Source organism: Exophiala oligosperma (genome assembly GCF_000835515.1).
Source record: "Exophiala oligosperma strain CBS 72588 unplaced genomic scaffold supercont1.5, whole genome shotgun sequence".
Lineage (NCBI taxonomy): Eukaryota > Fungi > Ascomycota > Eurotiomycetes > Chaetothyriales > Herpotrichiellaceae > Exophiala > Exophiala oligosperma.
Window position 1 is genome coordinate 1880283 of NW_015622822.1, and position 17052 is coordinate 1897334.

General features: G+C 52.3%; 8 protein-coding genes across 9 annotated transcripts; 5 read left to right on the plus strand and 3 right to left on the minus strand.

The window, feature by feature from the left end:
* The first annotated feature begins 54 nt into the window (after positions 1-54).
* On the plus strand, positions 55-1182 carry PV06_06003 (uncharacterized protein). Its single transcript, XM_016407066.1, has 2 exons — positions 55-236; positions 288-1182. The coding sequence occupies exons 1-2, from the start codon at positions 125-127 to the stop codon at positions 1139-1141; spliced, it is 966 nt and encodes a 321-aa protein (XP_016262670.1). The 5' UTR covers positions 55-124; the 3' UTR covers positions 1142-1182.
* Positions 1183-1327: 145 nt separating this feature from the next.
* PV06_06004 (uncharacterized protein) lies at positions 1328-2341 on the plus strand. Its single transcript, XM_016407067.1, has one exon. It carries the CDS (start codon positions 1379-1381, stop codon positions 2081-2083), a length of 705 nt encoding a protein of 234 aa, XP_016262671.1. The 5' UTR covers positions 1328-1378; the 3' UTR covers positions 2084-2341.
* Positions 2272-3145, minus strand: PV06_06005 (uncharacterized protein). Its single transcript, XM_016407068.1, has one exon. The coding sequence runs from the start codon at positions 3032-3034 to the stop codon at positions 2315-2317; it is 720 nt and encodes a 239-aa protein (XP_016262672.1). The 5' UTR covers positions 3035-3145; the 3' UTR covers positions 2272-2314.
* Positions 3146-4046: 901 nt separating this feature from the next.
* Positions 4047-6256, plus strand: PV06_06006 (uncharacterized protein; the record flags this gene model as incomplete). Its single annotated transcript, XM_016407069.1, has 2 exons — positions 4047-4292; positions 4359-6256. Coding segments are annotated over 2 exons (2002 nt in total), but the record flags the coding sequence as incomplete, so codon positions are not given.
* On the minus strand, positions 6224-7909 carry PV06_06007 (uncharacterized protein). The gene has a single exon (XM_016407070.1). It carries the CDS (start codon positions 7535-7537, stop codon positions 6578-6580), a length of 960 nt encoding a protein of 319 aa, XP_016262674.1. The 5' UTR covers positions 7538-7909; the 3' UTR covers positions 6224-6577.
* Positions 7910-8416: 507 nt separating this feature from the next.
* On the plus strand, positions 8417-10807 carry PV06_06008 (uncharacterized protein). Its single transcript, XM_016407071.1, has 2 exons — positions 8417-9371; positions 9466-10807. Exons 1-2 carry the CDS (start codon positions 8801-8803, stop codon positions 10287-10289), a joined length of 1395 nt encoding a protein of 464 aa, XP_016262675.1. The 5' UTR covers positions 8417-8800; the 3' UTR covers positions 10290-10807.
* On the minus strand, positions 10671-16719 carry PV06_06009. 2 transcript variants are annotated; one of them, XM_016407073.1, is made up of 5 exons: positions 16695-16719; positions 14405-16639; positions 14248-14340; positions 12676-14193; positions 10671-12629 (listed from the first exon to the last, which is right to left on the minus strand). In XM_016407073.1, the coding sequence occupies exons 2-5, from the start codon at positions 14469-14471 to the stop codon at positions 11083-11085; spliced, it is 3225 nt and encodes a 1074-aa protein (XP_016262677.1). In that variant the 5' UTR covers positions 14472-16639; positions 16695-16719; the 3' UTR covers positions 10671-11082. The 2 variants fall into 2 exon arrangements, with proteins under 2 accessions (XP_016262677.1, XP_016262676.1); XM_016407072.1 differs by having other exon boundaries at positions 12676-14340.
* On the plus strand, positions 15232-16763 carry PV06_06010 (uncharacterized protein). The gene has a single exon (XM_016407074.1). The coding sequence runs from the start codon at positions 15324-15326 to the stop codon at positions 16215-16217; it is 894 nt and encodes a 297-aa protein (XP_016262678.1). The 5' UTR covers positions 15232-15323; the 3' UTR covers positions 16218-16763.
* The last annotated feature ends 289 nt before the right edge of the window (positions 16764-17052 follow it).

Here is a 17052-nt window from a genome sequence, read left to right on the forward strand (position 1 = left end):
AATTCCTCCCCGCGTCGCTCGCTCTCCACTGAACATCCCACCAAGTCGTCTGTACTACAAAGTCCGCAACGACGAACATATAAAGTCTCGGCTACTTACCTGTTCAAATCAAACATTTATAAAAATGGCCACTCGAACTCCTACCAGGCGAACGTTCTCGTCTACAAATATGCCAAAAGATGTGGTCTACAGACCACACGAGGGCAAGTTTGGTATTGTCACAGGAGGATCGAGAGGTGACTGCGCCCGAAGCTGAAGAACGAGAATCGATTCCTGACGTTATATAGGTATTGGAGCCGCTGTAGCTCGCAACTTGGCCGCAAAAGGTTGCTCGCTGCTACTTGTCTACACCTCCGACTCATCCACCGAACCTACCAAAGCCCTATGTGAGGAGCTCAGCAACGAGTATGGTATCATCTGCACTTCGGTCCAGGCAGACCTGTCAGAACCTAGCCGAGCAGCTCCTCATATTGTATCAACGGCCAAAAACCATTTCTCTCATCCTCGTAGTGGAGCTTTCCAGATCGACATCGTTATCAACAACGCAGGAATCGCCGGGAATAAGCTGTTGAACGACCCCGAACTGGGGCCGATCGAAGAGACCCAATTCCACAAGCAGTACAATGTGAACGTCCTTGCTCCTTTGCTGCTCGTCCAGGCCTGTCAGCCATATCTGCCCAAGGATCGCACGGGTCGCATTGTGAACGTCTCGAGCGTGTCGGCGCCTCTTGGATGCGAGTCACAATCGATATACGCAGGAACAAAGGCGGCGCTTGAAGCAATGACAAGAGTATGGGCTCGCGAGTTGGCTGAGAACTGTACTGTCAACGCCATCAACCCGGGTCCGGTCTGGGGAGACATGTATAGTCAAGCAGGGGAGAAATTCTGGAAGATCAATCAGCAATATGTGGACCAAGCTCCTTTGATGAACTACAAGGGTGGCGATGCTGCCGTTCAGAGCCGAGCAGGTGGAAATCCCGAGGAGTATGACAATATTGTTATGAAGGGAATGGGTGGGAAGAGACCTGGATTCACCGACGAAATCGCAGGCGTGATTGGCATGCTTTGTTCCCAGGAAAGTGGTTGGACAACTGGTAGTGTTATTTGTGCAAACGGTGGCATGAAGATGTCGATAGCATAGACCTCTGTCCCAGGAAGACTTTGCTGGAAAATATAGTACCAGACAATATATTGAATCTAGAAGTGCACACGCAGAATACGAATTTAATATCAACATCGGGGTGAGTTGGCGGTCACTAAGCCGCAGTTTTGCCGAGCAGTATCTTCGATCAAACTTCTTCCTCATGCCCATCTACCATTCTTACCACGACGAAACAACAGTATATTCTGCGCCTCAAGTGGAAAGAAGACCGACAAGATGGTCGACATCGTCCCAGTCTCCTCATATCCTTCACACATCTCACTGCTTCCGTCAATACAGCAATGCAACCTAAGCAACCTTCCAGAGAACTACTTCCTTAAATACTACCTCTACCACGCCTTGACATGGCCTCAACTCTCCTTCGTCGCCGTCGTTCGCGGGCCGGGCGGTAAACCATCGGCATATCCAAAAGTTGTGGGCTATGTGTTAGCAAAGATGGAGGAAGACCCGCCCGACGGCGTTCAGCATGGCCATATTACGAGTTTGTCGGTGATGCGGACACATAGACGGCTCGGCATCGCAGAAAGATTGATGAGAATGAGTCAAAGAGCCATGGCAGAGGTTTTCAACGCCAACTATGTCAGTCTGCATGTGAGAATGTCGAATTCGGCCGCTCTACATTTGTACAGAGATACACTGGGTTTCCAAGTGGACAAGATCGAGAGCAAATACTACGCCGACGGAGAGGATGCATATGCAATGAGGATGGATCTGCGGAGTATGCAGATCAAGGACGTCCCTGAAGAGGATGAAGATGAGGGCGACGGCGTCGGCTCCTTAGGGAAGAAAGGCGAGGATGGAGAGGCTGTGAACGGTGAGGGGGGGAAGAAGGAGAAAATGGTCAAGGTCAAGATTGGTCGTCAACTAGGTGTGGGTGATCTAGTCGAGAAGAATGAAGGCTCGACGAGCGCACAATACTGAAGCGTTGGCGCAGTGGGAGGTGGTCAGTGATTCGTATGGCCTCGAAGAGCATACCCTGTCATGAGCGAGCATTGCTTTGTTATACAAAAGTGGCATTACCAGTGCAGGACGAGAACAGACGAGCTACCAGATGTACGTCTATGTCTGCCATGACAAAAAGACTCGCAAAAGAAAAAATCAAACCATTCTCAGAAGACTCAATAGGGTATACCTGATACTCCCACAATTGGTCTACCTTCTCGTTGCACTCTGATAACTTGGCAACTCTTCATCCCATTGCTCAGCTCTCCTGCTATCCCTGCCATCGTCCCTGCTTCTCCCACGCTTTTGATCCCGTGGGTGTTCACGAGCCTCCCCTTCAGATTCATCCTCACTATGCCCTCTCGCAGCATCCATGCTTTGGCGCCTGAATGGGCTTTGCCTTTCCCTATTTCGTTCCTCGTCACGCATTGCACTCCTTGACCGATTTTGTCCCTGATTCTGGTATTGCATATTGCCAGGGTCCAATCCCCGCTCACGAGAGTCATGCCGCATATCTTCCTCCATCCGTCTCTGCGCTGCCATCTGACGTTCTTCATGCTTTCGATCGGCTCGGTCACTATACATGCCCATGGCGCCGCCAACAAGGGTGCCCAAAAGGCCCTGTCGCCTGCCACCATACATTCCGGGACCACCGAAGCCCCTACCGAAGCCTCCACCAAGACCTCCACCAAGACCTCCACCAAAGCTGTTGCACCGACACCGACGATGACCACACATGTTGCATACCACGCCTCTCATACCTCTCATGCCCATGGTGGGACCATAACCTGGCCCATATCCAGGCCCGTATCCAGGATTGTAACCCCGGCCGTTGTTGCCATCGACGTATACGTTGACTTGTGGATTCATAGGTTGGTCATAGCCTCCTTGAGGAGGACCATCGTAGTAATTGTTGTTATTGCGGTTCATGGTGGGACAAAGGTGAGACGGTTAGGGTCAAGGAAGAAAGACGGGCAGCGATAAGGCCTTGATTTTGCAGGGTTCGTACCCTGAAATCTGTCTACAGGTGATGGAAGTACAGCATGTGCGGGGAGAAAGAGGTACTTTTCCTTTCAAAGGGACCGAACAGTATCTATATACCCTGTATTACTGTTTACCCCTCGCAGTTGTCGAACGCGTAATGTAGAAGGATCGACCTTTGAACCATGTTCTGATACATCGTTCATTAGCCTCAGGCAGCATGGATAGTGGTCAACGGTCAGCCGCAGGTGCAGGATGGCCCGTTATGCGATGGCGATTGGCGGTGGTTGAGCCTGAACCAGCGATAGTCTCCGCACTGTGTAGACATTTTGAATACCAGTCGAAACTATGCCTAGAAGGGCCAACTCCGCGAAGATGAATACGTGAATTGTTAAATACGAGGGACTTTTGACACTCCAAAGATAACTCTGTGATGCTCTCGTAACCGGTATCAAAGGTCTTGTTGATCATCACTTTGAGGAGTCTAGGATTTAGCGGTGATATGTCGACTGAGTAGTGATGGCAAAATGTAACACTCGTCGCAAGTGAGGGCAAAGCGATGAGGGAGAATAAGATGTTCATTCTCCCTGGCGTCTCTTTGATAAATCTTCCCATCTATTCCGTATCTACTCCCCCGTGCAACAGGATTTCATCAAATGCCATGCTCGTAATCAGACTTTTGGTATGCAAGTAATAGCTGGCCTGGAGATCAAGTCCGTCACTTATATAACTTCAGCCCTGAGCTTGCAGACCACGATCACTCTATTCGTCAAATGGCCCATTGCTGCCTGGGACAATGCGACCTCATGTGGACCGTCGATATCCGTCGTTGTCAGCAATGGTGGTAAGTGGCGTCAAAAAAGTACGCTCCGACCAATCGCAGTCGGTTATGCAGGCCCCGCATCTTTGGTAATATGCACATGAAGACATGGCTTATTGCTCTTGAATTGACCATTCGAGTCATGGCTTTGCAGACGCTCCAGGCACCGAAAGGGCCCAATATTGACTTGTCGCAGAAATATATACACTCGCGACCAATCCCCCTTGCGGAAACCCGAGGTCGACGTTTCGAATTCTCGCTGGAAAATACAAACTTGCCGCCCGCAATGGCTACCACCACGTTAGTCGAGGAAGTACCCGAAAGTGACAAGCCGAAACGAACACGCAAAACCCACAACAAGGTCCGGACAGGATGCTTAACATGCAAGTACGTTTGCGCAAGTACAGCTTCTCTTGATTGCATGAAGTGGGAGTTAACATTATGATCCTACAGGATCCGCCGGAAGAAGTGCGACGAGGAAAAGCCCTTTTGCCGTAGATGTACCTCAACAGGTCGTAAATGCGACGGTTATGCCCAAGAGCCATCTCCGCCCACCTCCCACGAAGACTCTCCCACGAGTATATGCGAACCGGGTCCGAAGCGCCAGAGGACGAGCACGAATACTAAAGTAGCCATTCCATCTCTGTCCAAACCCAGGAAACAACTGGTTGTAGTGGACGAAGGACTGTCTCTATTATATCGGCCTCCTTCGAACGTCTTGTTCGAAAAGGACAATGACTTCTACTGTTTTGATTTTTTCCGATCGAGAACAGGCCCCGAATTCGCCGCTTATTTCGACAGCTCGATATGGCGAACATATGTCACCAAAGCCGCCCTCCAACATCCGACCGTCCTAGCAGCTGCCGCAGCGGTCGGTGCTGTCCATCGTAGGTTCGAATTAGGAATTTCCAAAGAAGCCTTCGAGTACTGCGACTTATCGGACAAACTATACCAAAAGGCACTACGGATGTTGTCCAACGACATGGCCTCCGAGGTGCCGAATGCGGCCGAGATCAACATGGTGGCAATGAAACTATTCAGCCTCTTCGAGACGTTCCAAGGGAACTACGACGCGGCGCAGCTACACATGACCAATGGCCTCAAGGGACTTTTGAGACGGAACATGCGCACGACGTACAAAGACACGCAGTACCGCACAGTCGACCTGAACTACGAGAGCCTGCGGCGACTCTTTCTCAAACTCGAACTAGAGTCCGTCCGGCTGTTCGGCGGCCTCGCGACGATCCTCAGCGAACCTGAAGACGCCATACCCGCGCCATCCCTCAACCCGTTTGACGCGGAATCAGTCTCGTACCTGCCGGACCCGAACCCCTATACGATCCCCCGGGCGTTCACCTCCCTCTCCCAGGCGCGCGACGTGCTCTTCACCGAGACGAAATGGATCTGGCACACCTGGATGCTCCTCGAACAGGGGGACCTGATCGGGTCCGGATTCTCCCGCCACCACGCGCACATCTCGCGCCTGCTCCAGTGGTCCATGGCGTACGCGGAATTCTCCAAGACGGAACGCGACCGCCGGGAATCCAGCTCGCAGGAGAAGCACTGCGGCCACCTCCTGAAGGCGTACCGCGAGGCGTCGTACCTTTTGCTCCTCACCCAGATGGCCTTCCACTCCCCCGAGACCGGCGAGGTGATTGTGCCGCTCTGCGACCCTCCCGAGACGTGCGACTGCCACAAGTCCTGCCGGACGTACGCCGAACGCAAGGAGGCGCTCAGCGCGCACTTTGCCCGCATCCTCGTCCTGTGCGAGAGCATCTTCAACCGCTCCTCCTTCTTCGCCTATGAGGAGCACAGCATCAGCGTCGACTCGGGCATCGGCCCGCCGCTCTACCTCGGCAGCACGCGCTGCCGCTCGACAAAAGTCCGCCACCAGGTCACGAGCCTGCTGGAGGAGAGCGAGATCCAGCGCCGCGTCTGGGACACCCTGGGCGTCTACACCATCGCCGAGAAGATGAGCAGCATCGAGGAACACGCCGTCGTCGGCTGCGGCGCCGTCGCCGCCGAACTCGAGCCCAAGTGGGTCGACATGACCTTCTTTCTGGACGAGAGGCGCGCCTTGCTGAGGTATTGCACCCCCGACAGAGAAGGGCAGGGCGGGAAGTTCAGAGGCACCGGCTTGGTCACGGATCGGTTCACGGGGAGCGGGAGTGGAGCCTTGGTCTGGACTCAGGAGTGGATTTCTTTTTGAGCTACTTACCTGTGTAATTATCAGCAAATATATGGAACAGCAATGAACAGGAAAAGGGGGACCGGAACAGGAACAGGAACAGGAACAGGAACATGAAGAGGGACGAGGGTTCACTGTATGTATCAAATAGCATTGACGAGCTAGAATTGAGAAAAGAAAAACTTCATACCCCAAAGATCTGGTATCGATCATTGTTGGCTTTGTACGTGGTCGGTACCCCGGGTCATTACAATAGTATGTGCTTATCGGTGTATACACCGTGAACTCCTCCTGGTCCCGCTTGCTATGACGCCAATCGCCCGACAAGTAGAAGAGAAAGAACTCGAATCTATCAACCGCGGAGCGTATGGTCAATGGACAGCTGCGATTTGGCCGAGAATGCTCTCATCTCAGCATTCAACTGGGGTAGAAGCCCGAATTGAGACAACGCGCACGCAGAACGGCACCACCCTGCACCGCCATTCTATCTCGCTCTCCTCCTGAACCCGAATTTACCTGGTTCCCGGCCGGAGCCTTGGCCGTCCTTTTCTCTCACGGTCGTCCCCGCGGCGTTCGCGCGGCTCCTCCTCTCGGCCTTGCGTCGGCCCGTACAGCAGCACACGCCACAGCACGTCCCGATCTGCATCAGGAACCCCATCAGGTTGAACCCCGTGGCCACCCACATGAAGGCCAGCATCGGCTTGCCCAGGTAGGCGCGGATGTTGAGGTCCTCGGCGCCCGAGAACTTGTCCTGGAAGATGACAAACATGACGGTGGCGATCACCGACGCCGCGGCCGTGAACAACAACGCGGCAAAGGTCAGGACGGTGATGGGCAACTGGCGGAAGAAGATCCTCCGCGCCTTGTGCTGCCACCTCGGCCTCTTGCTGAAGCCCAGGGGGGCGAGAAACACGCACAAGAAGCTGAGGATGGTGCCGATCAGGAAGCACACAAACATCCACCGGCTGGCCAGCTTGACCAGGTTCAGGACGTCGACGACCTCGGTGGGCAAGGTGATGCTCGCCCCGGCCAAGAGTTCGTTCAGGATGATGTCGACCGGGTTGAACCAGTAGAGCGTCTTGGCCGGGCTGCAGTAGGTGATGCCTTGGTCGTCGTAGCCCTCGCAGAAATTCCACAGTCCCACCTGATAGAAATCGTGGAGGCCGATGGTCTGGGCGATGCTGTTGATGAAGGCGGCGTTCGGGAACGACGACGGGATGATGTCCGCGAGGCTGATCCGGAGAAAGTACGTCGAGCGGATGACGGCCTTGTCGTTGATGTTGCCGATCTCGACGAGGATGAGGAAAATCGTCGACAAGAGGTAGGCGAGGCCGGTGTAGATGCGGAGGCCCGTTGGTCGGGGTTTCTGATAGTTGGAAAGAGGATCGTTTTTGGGTTCGCTCGAGGGTGACGTCGTCTGCTTGGACCGTGAGAAGAGGCCCATTGTGACGGGATGGCGCCTGAAGGGGAAAGAGAAGACACCCCGGATGGCGGAAGGATGTTGGTGTGTGATGTATTATTGCAGGGAGATGGTGAAGAAGAGGCGTTTGAAACAAATGCTCGTAGGGAAAAAAATTAAAGACTCCCTCGAGGGACTCGTCAAGGTCGGATTAAGGTGCTTCGAGGACGTTTTTGGTGCGTCATGGTCCTTGGGTCAAGTACGACATGTGCAAAAAAGTTGACTAAGGACGGAAAGGAGGTGAATTGTGTGGTGTCTACATATAGAGGGGAGGGAAGATCTGTTGAGCGCAGGTTCCGTATCTCATCAGTTTGGGCTTCAGCCTTGGGGTTATTGTTCTTGTCACTGTTTGTCGCTCTGTTGCTCGTTGTTGGGTCATTGATGTGGCTGAGGGAGAGTGGATTCGAAATGACATATTTCACGCACTGAATTGAACATCCCATGCCTGATCAGGACTAGACTAGGTGGATATGCCGACGTCCCGGAACCTTGATATCTTTTCAAGCGAGGATGTTGATCACGTGACTGGTATAATCTTTGCTTGTCAGACGGAGGAAATTATTTGATCTTTCGACTAGACGAATCTTCATTTTGTGGTCCAGAAGGCAGCGAGATCAGTGTTTTGCAGGCTGAAATGGACTGTGGAGAGTAAATAATGAATCCCAACTTCCACAAAAGTTTAGCAGATCTAGACCTAGATCAATCTCAAGATACTCTGCAAAAGGCGTCTGTGCCTGAAAATTGTCAAAGTCTCTTGTCACAGTATCCAAGACAACACACGTCATTGCGCTCTTGTGGCAATTTAGTACTCCATACTGTACGAGTAGGAACTCCATGTATTACTTGTACCTAGATTGGTGCGCAAAAGGAGACGACAAGGTTGAAAAGGGTGGTCAGTTTGTCACTAGTGACCTGACTAAATACTCCGTACTCGTACTTCCGTATATCTCACTTGTCTCTGCCTTACCTGCCTACACAAGTAGGTACAATACCTACTTGGTATCCACCAAAAGGCTCGTACCCAACTGACGCCGCGCATCATATCCCCGTCACCATCAAGTTTTTCGTCAGATCCATTCTACCCCGTTATCGTCACTCTACAGTACTTCGTATGAGTTCGAGAGAGTCTTCGCACCTCTATATATATTTTTGGGGGTATATCGACTGACCCTTTTTTTGGTCTCTTGGTCTACTACTACTACACATTATCGCTTTTGACTTCTTCCTCTGAGAAAAGTCCACCCCGCCATGCAGTTGGCCCTGCTGGCCATCTGTGCCAGCCTTGCGCTGTTGGTCTCATCTCAATCCGACGACAGTCGCACCAGCCACACCGGCTCAGAGACGACAGAGTCAAGTCCGGCCACGTCGACCGGCGCCGACTATGCAAGTGGCACATATGCAGACCACAGCAACACCATCACCTTCACCGGCACGACCGACTATGCCACCATGTCGGACTTTTCCAGCGCCATGGCCACGGCCAACGCCACCGCCTCGTTATCGTCGTCGGGCTCGAGAAATTCCACAAACGGCACATCATCATCGTCGTCGTCCAGTCCGACGGCCACCGTGTTGTCGGGATCTCCCAAAACAACTTCCGCCAGCAACAGCACTGCCTCACGCAACGCTACTTCGACCTCGACGTCGATCCTCCCCACCAACACGGCACCTTGCAACGGTCATCCTTCATTCTGTCAACGTAAATACAGCAACATCACTCAAGTCGCTGCCCACAACAGTCCCTTTGTGCGAGCCGGGAACCTCGCGTCAAACCAGGAATTGGACGTGACGACCCAACTCAACGACGGTATTCGCATGTGTACGTTTTTTTTTCTTGTTTTACCCGTCTACCCCCACATACCCTCTCTCTCTCTGTGATGGTAAATACTGACGGTGACGATCCTGTGTCGCAGTACAATTCCAAGCCCACAACGTCAACGGGACCATGTACCTCTGTCACACGTCGTGCGACCTGCTCAACGTCGGCACGCTGCAAGACTACCTGACCAAGGTGACCAAGTGGCTTCGGACGCACACCACCGACGTCGTCACCATCCTGATCGGCAACTACGACCTCGTCGACCCGGGCAACTTCACCGCCCCCGTCGTCGACTCTGGCCTGATCAGGTACGTCTACACTCCTCCCACCCTGCCCATGCCCCTGGACTCGTGGCCGACCCTGGGGGAGATGATCCTCCGCCAGCAGCGGGCCGTCGTCATGCTCGACTACCAGGCCAACCAGACCGCCATCCCCTGGCTCCTGGACGAGTTCAGCCAGATGTGGGAGACGCCCTTTTCCCCCACGGACCGCGACTTCCCCTGCACCGCCCAGCGGCCCCCGGACCAAGCCCGCGAGACCCGCCAGGAAAGGATGTACATGGCCAACCACAACCTGAACCTCGACGTCGACTTTGCGGGCGTGAGCCTGCTCGTCCCCTTCTTCCCCCTCCTCAACGAGACCAACGCCGTCGCCGGTTTCGGGTCGGCCGGCCGGGCCGTCCACAACTGCACCGCCATGTGGAATCGCCCACCCAATTTCTTGTTGGTTGACTACTACAACATTGGCAGTTTCAACGGCAGCGTGTTCCAGGTCGCGGCCGACGCCAACAACGTCACCTACAACCGTGATTCGTGCTGTGGAACCGCCGGGACCAACTCCGCCGTCGAGCGTACGGTCGTCGACGTCAAACTCGCAATGATCACCTTGGCCAGCATCGGTGCCCTGTTGTGGTTCTGATGGAATTTCTCTCTTGGCCTCTGTTCTTTGCACACGAGATAAACTTATGACCTAGCCAGCGTTACGTCCCCCTTTTATGTCGATGCATACCCTTGGAATAATTGGATCAGAAATGGGCATTTCAAGCAAAGAAACTAGGAGTTTTCGGTCGGTTACGAATTGGGAAGGGTGCTTCAATTGGCGAATTCTTTGCTGACGCAGGGGGCTGTCGTAGCATTTTCCAAGGACACCTACCTCTTTACTTTTTCACACATTAGGTCAACCTCGAAACCACAATGGATAAGTTTGATCCCGTCCTCCGAACCATCGTCTTACACTTTCTTCACTTTCGTCATACTTGTTCAAAGGACAGGAAAAACGAACAAGGACACACAGTGTCCATCAAAGCTCGAACATGCGTATCATTTTTTATTTCCTTTTTTTCAAAGACTAAAACACATTTCCATTTTCAAACTGGTGTTCAATTGGTATCCAAAAGCACACTGCAAACTAAATTGTTCGCTTACCTTCTGCGCGTGTACATATTTCCTCCCATGGAACAGCATGGTACATCGGACATGATGACTCCGTTACAACAACAACCTTACAAACAGTCCACGATAAAACATGAAAACGTCCCATAAACAAAGAAATTCATCAAGCAGCTGTGTCCAGGACTTGCAGATTATCCTTCTCTCTCCAATATTTTCCCACCTACCTCTTCATATGTTCGCACCCCATGTCTTGCCTTGTTTTTCGTATACATCCCGTACAATCTGACTGGTCTTCAACTCCCCAAAAAACAGTCACGCGGTTACAGTTCTTCGGTAAATCGACTCCCGCTACCGATACTGTTCCTGCCGGCTGGAGATTCACCGCCCTTCTTCTGTGTTGGACTAGAGACATCAACCAACCGAGGAGCTTCCATTTTTGACACCTCGACCAGTTTCGGTGGTGGCCCTAGTCTCTGCTCATCGAATGTATCGCGAGCCTCTTCAAAGTCGTCGTCATCTTCACCATTGGTCTGAGTATGCGTCAAGGCCGGTGTTGTTGCGCCCGTGGTGGCAGTGTTTCCAGCTTCCGTCGACGTCGTTGATGGCTCCTGAATCTTTTCTCGCAAAGGTTCGGTCTCGGAAAGAACTTGAGGATCCGGGTTGGCATGGGTCTCATCTGCCGGCGCATCTTCTGCATCATGTGTCGTCTGGTCATGGCTTGTCTCTTCTGCGATGGGAGACCCCACATCCACCATGCCGGATTCTCCAACAGATTTGTGCTTGTCCTCGTCCTTGTGTCTGCCGGGGATGACCTTCTTCAAAAAGCGCTCGCGGAAGCCCTTTCTCCCACGGGGTTCATCGTCACTATCGGAAATTGTCCCGGCTTGATCCATGCCAGAGTCTCGTTTTGATCCTCCATGCTCAGAATATCTCGACGATGCTACATCTGCAGCAATCACAAATGGGTCTTCACTGAGTTCTGACGATCCTGAGATTGGACTGATTGATCTCTCGCCATCTCCGCCTCTTGTGACAACTTGATGGCTAGCAGGATCATCTTGCAACGGTGAGACTCGTCCAGCTGGTCGAGCCGAGCCGCCGTACATATCGTCAGTCTCAGCCTCGCTCTTTCGACCAGCCAGGGCAACATCACGAACAGAATCAGATTCAGGATTTTCTTCCTCCTCGACACTGCTGATAGGCTCTGCCGTCCGACCAGTTGCCATGGGATCCGCGTCTTCGTCTTCAGGCTGCTTGTCGGTCTCGTTCTCTGACTTGCTACCACTCCTAAACCGTTTAAACCATGATTTGACCTTCGAATCCCGTTTCGATGGTGACGTCGGGCTTGAAGGTACAGCTGGTGATGTTGGCTCTTGCGTTTCCGTATAGGGATGACCGTGAACTTCCTCCTTAGATGCTGATTCACCAATGATACCGGATTCTTCTGTTGGTCTGGGCGTTGCGTCCTCTTCATTTTCGGTACTTGCCATAGCATGGGCAGCTTCGGCTGGATCGAGGGTGACTTGTTCATGAACAGTGTCACCTGTGATCTCTCCTCGCTCGACCGTAGGGCCGAACGTGGTACCAGCCACACCCTCTGCCGCGTGCACAGTACCTTCAACAGCAGCTGCGGTTCCAGCTCCTGCGGCGGCCCCAGCCGCTCCGCCTCTAGACAAGAAACTAGGCAGCAAACGGCCCTTTGTCGTTCCAGACTGTCTTTTCTCGTCTGTTGCAGCCTTCGCCTCATCGCGTGCTTTCTTCTCCGCAGCTTTTTGCTCTGTTCTGACACGCCGCTCCTCGTGCTTCTGCTCTTGCTGGACTCGTTTTTCTTCAGCTCTTTGTGCTTTGGCCTCAGCTTTCTCTCGATCTAATATTGGGTCAGTCTAGATCTTGGGTCAGGCGAATGTACTTACCAGCTGCAGCTCTCTGTTCAGCCTTTTCCTGAGCTAGCCTAGTCTTCTCGGCTTCTTGCTCAGCCTTGATCCTTTCTTGCTCTTGTCGCAGCTCCTCATCTCTCGCTCGTTGTTGTTCAGCCTTTTCTGTGATTTCATCCAGCGTTGGTTGCAAACGAGCCTTGGCAATGGCATCAATCTCTGACTGTTCGAGATACTTCCCACCACCGATATGGACCTTGCCGACATGAAGCAACCTATCATCGCTCTCCCTCTGAGCTCTTTCGCGAGCTTGCCTCTCCCATAATTCTCGCTGTTGAGGAGTAGTCTTGCCTGTCTCGCCAAACACTTTCTCATCAATGGCATTCATACGTGCGGTCACATTTTTGTGCGCAATGGCAAGTAAAGCATCTCGATCGGCTTGTCGCTTCTTGTTGTCGACTTCAGCTAACTTGCTCTGGAAGATCGACATCTGGGATCTGATCTTTCGAGACTGTTCTTCATCGGAGTCACTATCATCTCGTTGCAGGTTGGAGGTTCGCCGTCCACGTCGTAGTGATAGCCGAGACTGTTTAGGTGGCGACTGGGCACCGTAGTATTGGCGATATTCGGCGTGTTCGTCATGTATCCTCGCAAGTCGTTCCTGTGCTAGCCTGCGAGCAGCCTCTTCTAGATTCTCATACCGGGGCAACTCTTCAGTCGCAGGTTGATTTGCTGCATCAGATTGGGCTCGCCTACGGGCGTTATATGCAGCGAAATGACTGTCCGACCGATGTATTCCTTTCGCTTCATCAATTTGTGCTTGCTGGATGGCATACATTTTTCTCGCCATAGCAACTGCAGAAGCACGCAACATATCCTGTCTATTCTTCTCCTCCACTTCGATTGCAACTGGTGGGTTCGAGGTGTACATTTGCCTGGAGACATTGTTCCGCGCAATGTTCTGAACTCTTGCTGCGTCTGCGCCTAGTAAGTCGCTAGACTGTGGCGAGGATGTTTGAGACCTCTCGGATGGCTTCCGGCCATGGACCGATCCTGCAGCCTTCAGAGCCCAGGCCGAGTTGCCCTGTTTTGGCTGGGGTGGCATAGGAGCAGATTCTGCGCGCCGCCTACCACTTGACATCGACTTCGTAGCGGCCAAGAGTGCCTTTTGCCGGCCATCAGACGACACCTGTCTTTCCGTGATGGCGGGTGGTGACGTCTGATTTTGCAACGCAGAAGTCGCAGCAGAGTTGCCATGTTCCGTTTCGGGGGCGCGCCATATGTCCACCGGCGCAGTATCTCTGTGAGCTGCTATTGCTGCTTTTGACCCAGCCTGGCTTAACTCAGGTTTCCATAAGGGGTCCATCTCATAATCTTTCGCCTTTGAGGCTGCAGTGTTGGCTGCTGGAATGTTTCCTGGTGTCCAGTGTTCGAAGGCCCTTTTATTGGATTCGGCGAGACTTGCAGCCGCACCGGCAGAGGCAAGCTTCACTCCTCCAGTAGAAGGATAGGATGGTAGATCTTGAGCTCGTGCGTACTTCAGAGAAAGCGCGGCACCTGAGATGACAATTAGAATGGTCACAGTATGACGACGGCGGGGTTTGCACTCACTAGCGGAAGAGAGCCGACCGTCCTCATCGAGAACTGAGGAAGAACTTCGTTTCCGCGTCGAGTCTCGAGACTCACGTACGGCAGCGGAAGCAGCTGTAATGAATGTCAGTCTTTTTGCGATAGATGCGCGCAAGGCTGGGATTGTCAGTTGACCGACCTTGATCTTCCAGTTTGTTGGAGGGGGGAGTGAAGCTGGATCGCGGAGTAGTGCTGATTGCCGACATGGTGCTTGGCCCAATGACGGAGATAAAGAGGACGGTGGCTGGGTGCGCAGAGTGCTTTGAGCAACAGCAAGATCTTCTGCACGCGCGCTGCGACACTACCACAACATCAAAGGACGAGTGTATAGAAGGATTGTGAAGCGTCTAGCAAGGACTGACGACGTGCAAACCAGAAGAACAAGAGCTTCTACACTTGCCGCCGTGTTGGGTGAGTTTGCAGTGGTGCCATCCATGACCAAGAGCATGCGCTTGGGTCTGTCATCCACACCACCTACGTCATGTATTTTGGTCCCAATGCTGGGTGGTGATGCTGGAGCACAAGCTTAAGCTCGGGGCGAGTTGCACTATTCGGAGCGCCTACAGTAGGTGAAAGATCACCCCAATAGACCTGATCCAAGCCCCCTAGGTGCCTACGATACTGTGCTCGAACCTTGGTAAGCTCCCGTCCTCGCCCAGGCAAGAACTGGGCACACCCATTCCCCCATTCTGAAATGGAAGCTCGCCTACCTATGGTCCGTATCCTCTTCTTCTTGGTCGCACATGTTCATTATTATGCAGTCAAATCAATGTCTTCACCACAATTTGCACACACCTGCGAAAGTTGCCGTTGTTGGTAAGTCTTGAAGAACAGCAAGCAGGGACACACACCAGCTGGCAATACATCAACAGCTCCATTCTTTTCGAGCTCTAAACTCCACAACCTTGATTAAATTAGATCGAGAAGATCATTTATCTTGGCTTTGGTATGGGACTCGGACCAGTGTTGGTGCAACCACATGCGTCACGTCACTGACGGCTAGTTTCCTACAGTATTACCTGCCTAGGTACACAGAACTCGACCACACTTCTATCGTTATGGGAGTCGTTGCGGAACACAAGTTTGATAGCCTTCTCAACTTTCGCGATGTTGGCGCTCATATCAATTCCATCATTGGGTCGGACGTTTTGAACACCGGCCTTTTCTTCAGAAGCGCTCGTCCAGATGAATGCAGTGCATCCGATCGTGAATATCTTACGGACGCCATAAAGATAAAGACCATCATTGACCTTCGCTCTAAAACTGAACATATCAATGCTGCCAAAAAGCGGTCAGAAGTTGGCTTCAATGCGAGATCGACCGGTGTGCCTTCGTCCGGTGAAAATGTCGATCAATTACATCGATTTCCAGGCGTGCATTATGCCAACGTCAATCTCAATGGCAAAGGGTTTGAACGACATCTCATATGGCAGTTGAAATATACCAGCTTGGTCAAGCTAGTGTTTCTGATGGCTCTAGGCTACCGCACTGAGGGTATCTCAGTGCTGGGACGAGAATTGATGCAGCCTCGTGGACTCATTGGCCTGGGTCTAGATACTCTCGATCATAGCGGCCCTGAAGTCAAAGAAGTTTTCGATGTCCTTGCCGACGAGAATGCGTGGCCTATCATGGTGAACTGCACACAAGGCAAAGATAGGACAGGCATGGTAGTGCTGTTGGTCCTCCTCCTCTGCGATGTCAGGGCGGATGCCATATCGAAGGACTACGTCAGATCCGAACCAGAACTGGAGCCTGAAAAGGCGGCGAGAATGAAGGAGATATCGAGCATTGGACTGGATGAATCATTCGCTGCCTGTCCCCCGGACTTCTGTGAAAAGGTCGCCCAGCATCTTGACTCTATATACGGCGGCCTTGACAATTACCTTGATAAGATTGGAGTTACCCCGGATCAAAAAGACTGTATCAGGGGAATATTGAGAGTCCACCCATGAAAGACACATGGCATCCTCGATGATAAAGGTCAACTCACCAGAGCAATCGCAATCGCGAATTGGCGACATTGAGGTCGACATCAAGCCTCATGAAAGAGTGATTGGCTCCACAAGCATGAATTCCCAGCACGAGAGCAACCATCCCTCTCAGTAGGGTAGAACATGAATTTCTAGCCCCTGGGACCGACCCCGGATTACGAAAAGCCACTGTCTCAAAACGGAGTAGGACCTCTTTGCTTTGGTCAGCATCGGTTTGCTTACAAGACCACTCTTATTGGGCCATTGATTCGAATCCTACGATAAATCCATCCTTCTAAGCGACGTACCGATAGAACCATGCACTTTGCATAGCGGTGAACGGCCGGCGAAGAAACACAAGGTTCACTGGACTGAGAAGAAGTTGACCTTGTTGAAGTAGCATCCTGTGGTATTTCAGACTTGGCTACATATAGCAAACGCCTGGTTACGAGTACATACTACATTGATCAATAATGGGTGACTAAGTCGATGTCGGTTTTTGCAAAAGCCCCCGAGGAAATAAACCGGGCCGAATGAAGCGACGTCATTCGAGGCTGTTCTGAGCCTGGCCAATGATGATTGGTTGTCGGCTCTGTCGGGTTCTTCGTTTTGCGTCAATAAAACCTTGCGCTGCCGGTGACGTCGATATCAACTCAGCATGTTCCGATATTTGTTCATCTTGTCATTCAATCATTGAGGCTGTGAACAAGTCAATCTTCTTGGCTTCTTCGTACGAAACGAGAAAATATCGCATCTTATACAGCTCGTACCTTGATGCACTGTTGAGCATAACGCGGGAATAAAAGCAGGACCATCA